Source organism: Charadrius vociferus, unplaced genomic scaffold (assembly GCF_000708025.1).
Source record: "Charadrius vociferus isolate BGI_N301 unplaced genomic scaffold, ASM70802v2 scaffold400, whole genome shotgun sequence".
In the NCBI taxonomy this organism is placed as follows: Eukaryota; Metazoa; Chordata; class Aves; order Charadriiformes; family Charadriidae; genus Charadrius; species Charadrius vociferus.
The window spans coordinates 1,195,655-1,207,759 of NW_009646556.1; the positions used below are offsets into that span (position 1 = coordinate 1,195,655).

Here is a 12,105-nt window from a genome sequence, read left to right on the forward strand (position 1 = left end):
ATAACATTGCTATAAGATATACCTGGGGTTCCAGTGTGGATTTCATTCTGCACATGGTGTTGGCAAAGTCACCTTTCCCTTCTCTTCCACTATTTGTGATCTTTCTGCTGACTATTATTGTTCCATTTGCCACAATATTGTACTGATTTTTTTTGTTATTTGAAGACATGTAGGGGCTAGAAGGACAGATACGGACCCCCTGTTTTCTAAGGCCAACTTGTGGGCAACGTTTAGCTACATGATTGTAAAGTTAATTACAAACACATTTTGTTTGAATGGCCCAGTTTATGAATAACCCAGAGAGCTCTGACAGCTGCCCCCTCCAAGTCAGTGTTCAAACACTCACTAAAAATGACAAGTTTGTCTTTCACAGAGTCCTACAGATGACATACAATCTTCCAGGCACATATGTCACACACACACACAGAAAAAAAGAAAAAAGTTTTTATGCTTGGGTTGTGATTTATAAGCTTTTAAGTTCCAGCATGATTATGTTCAAACTAGAGCAGCTTTTTCAATTTATGCACACTTCCAACTTTGCGAAAATTTCCCTTGCACAAAGGTTGTTGCATCCTGACTTCATTTTCCATTATCAAGAGTTTGACCTTTATTTCAGATTCCTACTTTGCAAATTTTTATATATGCTTGACAACTACATGTCAATGTTGGACATGCTCCATTTAATACGCTTTTCCATTTATATGTAATATTTGTATATTAGATCAAGGAAGAAGTTTAGGACTTTTTGCAAGCTTAGGCTGAAATTCGGCAGGATAAACTAAGACGATGCTTGCAGAAGAGACACACAACTGTCTGTTTCCCCATTTAATGCCATACTAGCTGCACAAGTTTGCCAGCCTTAAAACTGAGATGGTGTGATGCTGCAGGATTCCCCTTTGCAGTTTTGGATAATCGTTTCTTGAGGCCAGCCAGCAAGACCACATGCTAAGAAATCCCATGCACCTCTCTATCACAAATAAAGTATATTTCAGTTCTGTTATTTCCTTCCTGAATCATGCAGAGTACAGCAAGTCTATAATTTGACTCCAAGGAAAGTTAACAATTCCCTGTCTGACAGTGTTGAAAAGTGTTTCATAAAGAGCCCAGCCCTAGGAACTCTGAACGTACATTTGCAGTAAATAAGATGATTTAACAATGGAAATTAATGCAAACCGAGGCCTATTCTGATCATGAAATGACCCTGTGGTGTTTTACTGGCCTCTGGAGCACACCAGGGTTCCCCAATGTTTACTCAGTTTTGTCCTGTACATCTTTAAAGAGCAAATAACAAGACTTGCAAACTGAACAATTGGAAATGCTTTTTCAAGTTTAGGCATGTTTCTGGGGATATGAATTTCCCAGCTATTTTGCAAGCTCCCTTGAAAGGACAGTAGAAGTTGTGAAACTTGAGGGCAAAAGCTACAATTAACAAACCAATTGAACCATTTAAAGCTAACAGATTTGTAACACTTTTCTATTGTTTAGCTACAATAGAAAGGTGAACCACACTTACCTGGTGGGAGAGCCGTATCTTTTTATTCTCTGTTCCTTTTCTAGTAATTCCAAAAATTTGTTTTGCATTACTTTATTACTTAAAAAAAAAAAAAAAATCCCTCGTCTAGCCATTACTTGAGAATCAAGCTGTTCACAAAACTATCATAAGCCCAAGATCTTGCTCCAAAATTGTAATGGTCAGTTCAAACTATATCTCTCTGTATGAAGCTGATTTTTTTCTTCCTCAGCTCATATATCCACCACCTTACATTTACCTACATGCAAATTAGCTGTTCATTGCTCCCACAGTTCAGTAGATGCAAATACAAATAGAGTTGATTTGGAACACTCCGTGGAGCACTGCATTTCGAAGGTCATAGAACAGCTTGAAGGCAAAACATACAGAATTTCTTCAAGGTAGACAGGTATTCCTGAACATCTTGGACAAGAGAAACAGACAAAACTTCCACTGTAACTGCTTTCTTATATGCTGAACTGTTTCTTTGGCTTCTGTTCACACAAAAGAAAGGTTTTCATAGAGACTTAACGAATACAATGTTCAAGGCCTTGGCACTTGAACAAAACCAAGTACAGCAAAGGAGCACGGGAAATCCTGGCACCCATCCAGCAAAAAAAAAATTAATAATCAGAATTGAAATCCTGCAAGTTTTTTTGCTAGCAAGAGCTTAGGGCAGTGGGAATAGAAAGCATCTTTACCAATTAGTGGATAATAGGAATATCATAATGCTCATAGGCATTTGTGAATACAAAGTGAGTAAGTATTAAGGGCATCAACAGAAGAGATTAGTGACATAATCACAGAACGAGAGATGTGCAGATGAGCTGTTAGAACACTGCAAGTAAGCTGCTAGGAAATGAAGAGTCCACCAGCGTGCAATGCAAGTTGCCAAAATGAACTGATAACAACTGAAAATCTATTTGTTTTAATCCCTTCTCTTCTTCATGACAGCCAACTGCCACCTCTGATTGCAAAAACGAAATATACAGAACAATGAAAAAGAACACTTTCAGTGTGGTTTTCAGACCACTGAAGAGTAGTATTAAACTCAAGTGTAATAAATAAGACCAAAGGGCAGTGAGAAGTGCTTCAAAAGTAATTAACAGATGCATTTGCACTGGAGCAGAGGAAGCTGCTACCCAACATTTAAGGTAGTTAAGGATAGGTATGGTCTTTTTTTGAATCAGCTGTCTGAAAACATTGTGTATTTATCACTAAGCATGTTTCTGGAGATCATATTGTGCTTTGGCACCTTTCTGTTAGAACTCTAGCACAGAAAGCAAAAGGACATTTGCAAATGCATCAGGGGGGACTCGAATTTGTGAACAAAGAAGAGAACCTGGCACCAGGAGAGAATAAACCGAGTTTTCATTTTGCACATTGGCTTAAAAAGGGACACGGAGCAAAAGGATGCTGTTGACTGATTTCTGTCTTCAGAAAACAGAGGATCTCAGAGTCTAAAGCCACAAAAATTGTTTTCGTCAGAGGCTGGTAAGTACCTCCAGCAATACACTAGTAGATTGTGCTAAGCCACATGGCCTTCCAGGGCACTGCCACAGTGTACCTGCAGTATCTAAAAGCAAAAGCTTAGGGCATCATGGGTCACTACTTTTCTGCCAGGCCTTCACTACAGTAAAAGTACAATATATAGCCAAGTCTGAAATTCCATAGCTTACCCAAATCAAGTCTGGGGCAATCAAACCATGCACTAATTGTCTCTCAAACTTTAGGGAAAAGGAGATGCAAGTTAGAGATGAGGAAAACAGGAGGGAAAAAATGTATCAGTAAATCACATAACTTCTAGTATAAAGCCTACCTGATTAAGAGAAAAGTCCCAGCCCACACACAAAGGCTGAGGAAGTATAGTATGGTGTGAAAAAACAGCACTAGCTAGAATAAGTCTGTCTTTGGGGTCACAGTAGAACACCACTTGTTATAGACCTCCAACTAGATTCTGTGCCACTAATCACAACACTCTGAGCTCTACCTGTCAGCTAGTTTTCAGTCTCCCCCAAAAAGGGTTTTTAAACACATTTCTCATTGTTTTTTGAAGGACAGGGGAAGGCTAAAAGCAAGAAATAGCTTGACAAGGGCTATAAAAACAAAAACAAAAACCAAAACAACAAACAAACCAAATCAAAGGGAAAACACACAAAGAAAAGCAGGAAAACATAAATGAGAGTAAAATCACCTATAAAGATAACAAAAGAATAAACAAGTAAATTCTAGACAATCTGTGCATGGCAGGAACAATAAAAGGTGGAAATATGAGAGAAATTTATCTATTTATTTGACAAACAAAAATATTTACGACTCTCCTAGTCTCTATTTCCCACCATGCTGTTGATTCACAGTACAGCTTAGGCACTCTTACTTTGTTTGTGCAACATATAATGTACTAAGTTTTTCGGAGCTGCTTGAAAGACTTCCGAGAGCATTGAGAGAGAGTTAGATAATCCAGTAGTGGCCGTTGTGCATGTCTGTTATGGTCCCACGGAACCTTCAGAGATGAACCAGAAAGCTAGCATTAAGTGGGCACAGCTAGACCAACAGTAATCCATTAACTGTGCAAATTATCACAGTCCACTAAACACACTCAACAATACACAAGCTATTTGGATCACTACTCTGCAGCTGATGACAGTCTATATTAACAGTTTTAGCTACAAAGTTATCACATTAAAAACACAACATAATGCTTTGTTTCAGTTTCCTCTATCTTAACTAGATATTCTCTAACTTGAAAAAAAAGACACAAGTTCCATTTCCAAAACATGTTTCTCGAGTCATGAATTATGTATATTGTTTCTCTAGTATTGTCTGTGTTCTCCATCTGCAAAATCCCAAATAGCTGGACCTCAGAAACAGCTTTGTGCTAATACATAGCAACTGCAAACCCATTTTTAATACCCAGTCCTATGTTAAATGTGCAGTTTGTTATTTCACAATAGAAGGAAAAAAGAATCTAGGTATATATCCCTTATTCAAAAGAGTATTTCAGTGCTTGTAGCCCCCTAATTTAAGCAGAAGGATGCTATGAAAGGTTGCCTCGGCAACAAGCCTAAGCTACTTAACACTGATAGAGGGTAAAAAAGTAGGACCATTATTGCTGGTGAAAGCTAAGGAAGGGACCTGTTTATTAATAATTTCTTCAGTACCCATCATACCACAGTAAGCAATCTGGACCCCACAAGACCACTACATCTGTGTTTTTCAGTTCCATCAACTTCTAATCATACCAGTTTGTTGTTTTTTTAAGGATAGCACCCGTTTCCCAGTGTGGCCAGTTTGAGGACATTTGAGAGCTAAGGTTGCTCACTCATCTGGGAACATACTTTGCCACCTCATATGTCAGACGGCGCTTTAATAGGGAAAACAAGGAAGTACCTGAAGTATGCCAGGTACAGGATGAACCTACGAACCTACAGTACAAACTTACTTGAGAGACCTATTTGACAGAAGTCCGTCCGTCCGTCCATCCGTCCGTCTCACCCCCCCCCTTTTTTTTTTTTTTTTTTTTAACTTGTAGGCAAGCATTGCCTCTTATTTGCACAGGAATCTTGATCTGATGCAGTAACATCTTCCTAGAGAGGTTAACAGATTTAACTAGCTTGTTAATGTAGCTAAGACAAGTGAAGGTGGTACCTTTGGCTCACATCCAAACACATTTTTCCAGTTCAATAATCATATGTTTTAATTACAGGAGATCATTGCTGCAGGCCCTATGTAAACAGATGGTGCCTGTCCAACATAGACAAAACCCCTCTTTATCACGCAGTTGATTTTTCTGCAGGGTTAAACAAGTAGAAGAAAAGGCAGTTGCCACGTAGAGCACCTTTTAGCCTTCCCCCACATTACTACTGTCCTAGCAAACAGAATATACTTTAAACATTTTAGTGTGACTCACTCAGGTATAAGATCAGATTAAATATATGTTATAAACAATAATTAGAATTCTAGGGTGCCCTCATGTTCTGCAGGTTTTAATACTGTTACTTTGGAAGGTCAGCATAATATGAAGGTCCTGATCCAGTTCCAATTGTTTAGATAAAGTAAGCCCTAGCCAGATATGTAATAAAGAACTATATCTGAACACATAAGCATAGCAACTTCTTAGAGATGCAAGTGCCTTTTGAAGTATTTTGACATCTAAAAGAAAACACAACTAAAACCCCACAAAACAATTTTAAAAAAAGGTTTTTAAAGTTTTAAATAATCTTAGGACACATCAAGAGCATTATAGGGCAGTTATGAAAGTGAAACAGAACAATCTGGAAAACAAATAGATTTCTTCCAGTTTCACCCCGTATCTCCAACCCCTTTGAACAAGTCAGGTTACAAACATAAGACATTTATAAATGTTTGAGCAGTGTTTCCCACTGTTTTCATGTATGGGACTGCCATCAGTTGTTACAATCCCAGATGTTATGCACCCAGGTCTAATCACCTTATATTCTCTCTGCTATGAAGTAATGGCACTCCACTCTTCCCTGGAGCATGCTGTCATTTCTCCATGCTGTCATCATCTCCAGAACGTGATCTTGGTAGTTAGTCTGCAATATAGAAGCCTCCTGTTAGCCAATATATATTAATGAACACAATACCTAATTCATTGATACAGGAAGACAGAAAAAGCCATCACTAAAGTAGACTCTAGACGAGTGAAACTTAGCAAGTACCTGGAGAGCCACTGACTGCAAATGCTCTGAGAAGTATTGCAGTTGCACCACTACTGTCTTTCAGGGCACCAGAGAATCCATCTAAGACACAATTCCCTAGGAAACCTTGATTCATTAGTTCTGGTACTCATAATTTCCTTGTTTTGCTCAGACTACATTTCCAACAAGGCCAGCGCATACAATTTTCATCACACCCAAAACGCACAGCAACAGAGAACACCAAGAGAGGAGCAAATAACCCATGAAATGCCCTCCCAGTTTAACAGGAATCCAAAAAATCTCCTTCCCAAGACCAGCTCTACCCAACCACCTGAGCCACCACTGAAATACTGCCTAGGAGACATGCTTAATTTAGCAAGTCATGCCAACTGTGTAGTGCTGCAGAAAAGTCAGAGAACATACAGAGGTTTTGCAGCAGCTATAGTACTTGCTGCATTTTGGCAAGGCTGAGAAAAAGATCTCCCTTGTCCTAAAAGATCATTCCAGCTTAGGTGTTTTGGTGTTAGATATATGTAAGCCTGAGTCTTTATAACTTCTATTTATGCATTTTAGCATAACATGTAGTGACAAAATGCTATACAGTGCTTTAAAATGAGATACAAAATCCTGCAGGTCTTCTCTAGCAGACAAAACAACTGCTAGATGTAGCCATTATAACCACTAATTAAATGAGGTTTTGTTCACTAGAAAATTATCCCTCTTCTAGGAAAGTAATTACACAGTATTCACTTGAAATCATGCACAGGAATTATTGACAGAAGCGTTGACCTAGACTAGTAAGGCTGTAAACCTTAAGCTGAAACGAAGCCTAAGTTTTCATTTTTCTCCATTGCTTTTCTGCTATGTGTACAACAATTCTCCTTAGGGGAAAGGTATCTGCAAATTGTTATATTTACTAAAATGACAAAATACAAATGAGAAACACTAAAGTTGAAAAGCATACATTTTGCTGACAATCAGGTGGTGGGAAAGGAGGGAAGTCACCAGCTGTGCATCTGCTACAGTACCCCAAAAAGGGAGGATTAAATATGTAAAAAAATGCTCACCTTCCATTACCATTAGTATTTTTGAAAATTCCTGAATTCAGGTGAAATTAGCCCTGCAAAAACAGTAGGAAAGGCTCTCAGGGGCCCCAAGCCAGTAACCTCTGAAGGTTACTGGCTTCCTCTGAAGGAATACCTTGCTAGGTATTCCCTGAGCGTGCTAGAAGTAGAACGTGAGAGAAAAGCGACACCCTCGGCCTTCTTAAACTTGAAAAGCGAGCTCCTGCTCCCACAGGCCTCGGGGTCCTACAGAAAGGAAGTTGAAGCGGCTTATAGTTTAATTTTATTTACTGTAGCTTACAGTAAATAAAAATAATTTTCCATCCTCTTCAAAAGCTTCCAAATTTTAAAAGAGTGGTTTTGTTGTGACACACACCCTTAACTGTATCAGGTTGAGGAGTTTTTGTTCAAGAGGGGAAACACCTTTCCAATAAAGATGGAGCTATTTCTTGGTATGCATTCTGCAGGTCCCCTAAACATCAACTTCACAGCAATATTTATAGGGCAAGGGACTTTGCTGACATTGGTGAGGCTCTCCACTTCAGGGTCGGCAGACAACCTGGACTCACAGCCCCAAAATACAGGCACCCCAGTCTTCATCTTCAGTCCTCTCCCCGCCCCGGTTCCTCACAGCCTGAGTCCCTCTCCTCGAGCTACCATTTCCCCTCAAGAAAAGAAACAAACCCCAGAGAATCAGCCTACTAAATTTCACACCAAAATAGCTCAAGCAGCTCATAACACCTACCTTTGGCCAAGGCTGACTCTCCCTGCACCCTCCCCACACTCGCAGCACCCAACCACCCCCTCACGCTGCTCCGCCATGTTCCTCAGCCCTCCCAAGGCACCACCTCAGCCCTCATTCCCCTTCCCCAGCCACAGCTGTGGGGCTGACACAGCTGCAGTCAGCAGCTCACCTCACGTTAACCTTCATTTTGGATGGTGACTTCAAAGAACACTGTTTTCAGGAAAATTTTACCTCAGATTAAGCTTTGGGGCTTAGAAATGGCAGCTTGTGATGGTGGCTGGCCAGCCTAACTGCGCTGCAGGGGCACGCCTCTAACCCAGCCAGCACACAGGCAGTGACCCTCCCTTAGGTAATCATCTAGCTAGGAGTGTTTCTAACTAAAGAGCAAAGCATATTAAAAAAAAAAAAAAAAAAGTCATCCTCCGTGCATTGTTTTTCTTGGTTTCTCCCCTACAAGGGAAGCTACTGGAAAAATCTTTCTCCTCAGGAACACACAGGATCAGTCTTTGTTGCTCCTGTCAGTGGCCTATTTCCTTGCAGCCGGCCTGTTTTCCTCCAGTTATCTTCAATAGCCTTAATGTTCCTCAGACTCCAAACATTAGGCAGTATTATTTCCACTCTTCTGTGTAACATAGCGCTACTGTTGCAGCCTCTGTATTGTTTGAGGTTTTATGGGCGCTATCTCCATTGCCTATAGAGTTATTTGCTTGAGTCAAAACCAGGCAATCCTTGTTTTCCAGGGAGGAGGGCTGGTTTTTAGCATCGTTTTTCATATTGCCATAATTTGCTCACCTGGCATTTGTCAGTGTTGCCTGTGTTATGCTGCCTTCACTGCTGACAGACGAAGGGAAACTCACTCATACCACGGACTCACTTGATCACTGCAGCCATTTAATACGTGGTCTTGCCTTTTCCAGACAGCGCAGACGGTGCTTCTCGTGGTGGCCGTGTTCCTGCTCTCCTGGCTGCCACACCACATCATCACGATGTGGGCAGAGTTTGGGCAGTTTCCCCTGAACAACGTCTCCTTCACCTTCCGCATCATCTCTCACTGCTTAGCTTACGGGAACTCTTGCATCAACCCCATCATTTATGCTTTCCTCTCAGAAAACTTCCGCAAGGCCTGCCGCCAAGTCTTCACCTGCAAGTTCTTCCTGCGGCCGGCTCCCACGGAGAAACTGGTCCGAATACGCATGGAGAACTTCTCTACCACGCACTCGACCACCAACATGTAAATTGGGCTCATAAATATATTTCAGAAGGAAGAGGAAGGGAAAGGGTGCTGTCTGGGGAGAGCAGGTATACAAGAGCATTTCAGGGAGTGGTGCAGCCTGCAGAAATGTGGACTTTGTCAGGTTACAGGAGTGGTAGGAGGCATTTTTCCATTCGGCTGTTAAGACACTTGACACAGCTTGTCCTAGGATACCTTGCTAGGCACTGGGCTATGTGCAACAGAAGTATGCCGATGTCCTTGTAGTGCCCATAAGATAGAACCCATATGCAGTTGTAGTTATGCCCATAAAATCTAAAATGAGAGCTACGCAGAAGGTAGAATATGGACAGACAAAAGACCAGTTAATTATCTCTGTAGACAGTCATAAGGATGTGAACAATGAGTGATGAGAGAGTGATGAGTTTAGAGAGCACTGAAAAGCAGTTTGGGAAAACTCAAACTAACAAGTCTTTGAATATGTCTTTGTTTCTTAAACAAGTTTGACCATGTGTGAGCGACATCTATTTTTAGCTTGCCAGCTATGATAGTCTCTAAATCTCCTTGAAAGCTTTGCTATAGTATTTACCTATTGGGTCGTAAAACCTTTCACGTGACGTGTGTAAGTGATGTGGATGTCTGCGTTGGTGGCTCTGTATCAGCTTATATATCCCAGGGTTTGGATGTCTGTGTGTTCCCGAATGTAATTACTGCTGTTAATCACTGGCTCCGGTAACTCTGTCTTTGTGAGCAACAGTAAGAAAGTTGTATTTCTCAATATATGTTTAAAAGAACTGTGGTTTTGTTTGAAAGTAATGTTTACAAAAGGCTTTATTGGTAAACGTGGTGTTCTCTGAGTATATCTACCCAAAGATTTTTATTGGCCACTTTAGTATATAAATGCCAAAAAGGTTTTTAAATTTGGGTGGGGTTTTTTTGATAAACTGTTTTGATCAACAGTACCCTAGCAACAATTAGTTTAGAGCATTTGTTCCAAGTTCAAGGTTACTGTTTGTAAATATATAAAGTGCATATGACTTCAAAATTTAGGAGCATATGGCTGAAAGAACTTTATTATTTCACTGTTGTCTAATTTGATAATCTTGTGTGCTGCAATCCAGACTGACCTGTCACGGCATTCACTGTAACATGACTCCAGATTCATAGACTACATTACTGAATTTTAAAAAGTGAGTTACAGAAATTAAACTACAAATTATACATCTAAAAAATATTAAAAAAAGGTCCAAATATAACTTTGTAGAACATCTTTAATGTCTTTTTTTATGGCCATCAGAACACATACAATTCATTTCTGTAATGTGTGATACTACCAATCATTCATTTTTAACATGTATATTAAAATATACAGCAATTACAGGTATATTAAAATATACCTCAGTGTAAAGTATGCTCACATTGCCTTTTGTAACCTGGTTAATTTATCATAAGTCAACATTCCTCCCATTTTCCTTCCACATATTTTAACTCAAGAAAAAAACTGCTCTCATCACCAATGCCACTTAGTTACTGATACAAATTAAGCAGATGCTTTAATTATGAACAACCATTTCCTCATAGTTTGAGTGTGGATCTTGTGTCAGAAGTTACTGTTTATGTGACATCATTTAACTTTGGTTAATTTGGTTGCACTATTTAGCTGGAAGCTGTAGGTAATAAAGCAAAGCATTACAGTACACAATATCTGCAACAGTTATGAAATTTTAGCCTGAACAACTGATTGATTTAATCCTGTAGAACAGCTATATGAGAACACAAATACTTGAAGTCAGACATCTGAGATCCCAAGCAACAATCTTCCTCAGAAATTTAAAAGGGCAACTCTGTATGTTGAACGGGGAAGCACGGCCATCATCACCAGCTGCCTCAGGAAAGACATACACTCTACGAAGCAGGTAGAAACTCAATATTTATGCTAATACAGTGAAGTGCTACAGCTTTGAAAAAGGTCACAGTCAAATTATATGACACTCGAGATGGAGTCAGCCTGAAATTGCTTAGGCAAAGCAGGCAAGAAAATATTAAAATTTCTTAGTTGGAGTTTCCTGAATACAATTTACTTCATTTAAATGAATCTGTTTGTCTACAGTTAAAGGAAGCTATTTCTCAGCAGTTCAGAGGACCTGATACAACCTAAGATGCATATTAACAAATGGAAATAGGATTTTCTCTAAGTTATAATACTACAGATTGTCCCAAGGTTTCTTTTTAAGGATTTACCCTACTCCTATATATCAACAGTAAGCTTCTGCTTGTGGACATATAAATTGCCTGATTTGCAGTTAAATCAACTACAGATGAGAAGCCATGCAATAAATGGGTCCAAAATATAAAAAGATTTTAAGTCTCTGAGTGGATCACCCTTCCACTGTATTTCTATAAAGTTGAAAGCTTTCAATCATATTAAATAATTTTACTGCAGCTTGTAACTTCCCCTAAGAGCTCCTTAACTGTGCAATGTGAACAGAGTACATGCATACAATTTCTAGGATAAGGTTAAATAGCCTCATCCTTGAGTGATTATCTATGCACGTTTTGTTTATGTTTTACTCTAAGTATACCAAGAGTAGCTGAATTCTCTTATTCCCTTTGAAACCAATAATTTAGATACTACACTGTGATCTTTTCGTTTAACAGCTTACCATTTCTATATTCCGAGGTTTAGCACAGGCTAAAGTAGATTGCATGGGAAAAACAGCCACTAAAAGAAAAGGCTGTGCGAAACCACTGCAAAAGAAATTGGAGCTAAAATGTTATTCTTGTGTGATTATTTACCATGGATACAAAATTGCAGCTAGATATGAAATAACCTCAACCTCACTTTAATCCTTTTGGTTTAAAGCAGAAAAGAACAATAGCATAATATTCAAAAGAAATCTTGTAATCGCTCTGTT

General features: G+C 39.4%; 1 protein-coding gene across 1 annotated transcript in view; it reads left to right on the forward strand.

The window, feature by feature from the left end:
- The window catches only part of LOC104287658 (galanin receptor type 1-like), a 16,715-nt gene extending 7,445 nt beyond the window's left edge, over window positions 1-9,270 (forward strand). Inside the window, exon 3 of the mRNA XM_009886387.1 lies at window positions 8,898-9,270. Coding sequence (XP_009884689.1) covers window positions 8,898-9,215 — 318 coding nt within the window. The 3' untranslated portion in view covers window positions 9,216-9,270. The remainder of the gene's footprint in view (window positions 1-8,897) is intronic.
- Window positions 9,271-12,105: the final 2,835 nt, after the last annotated feature.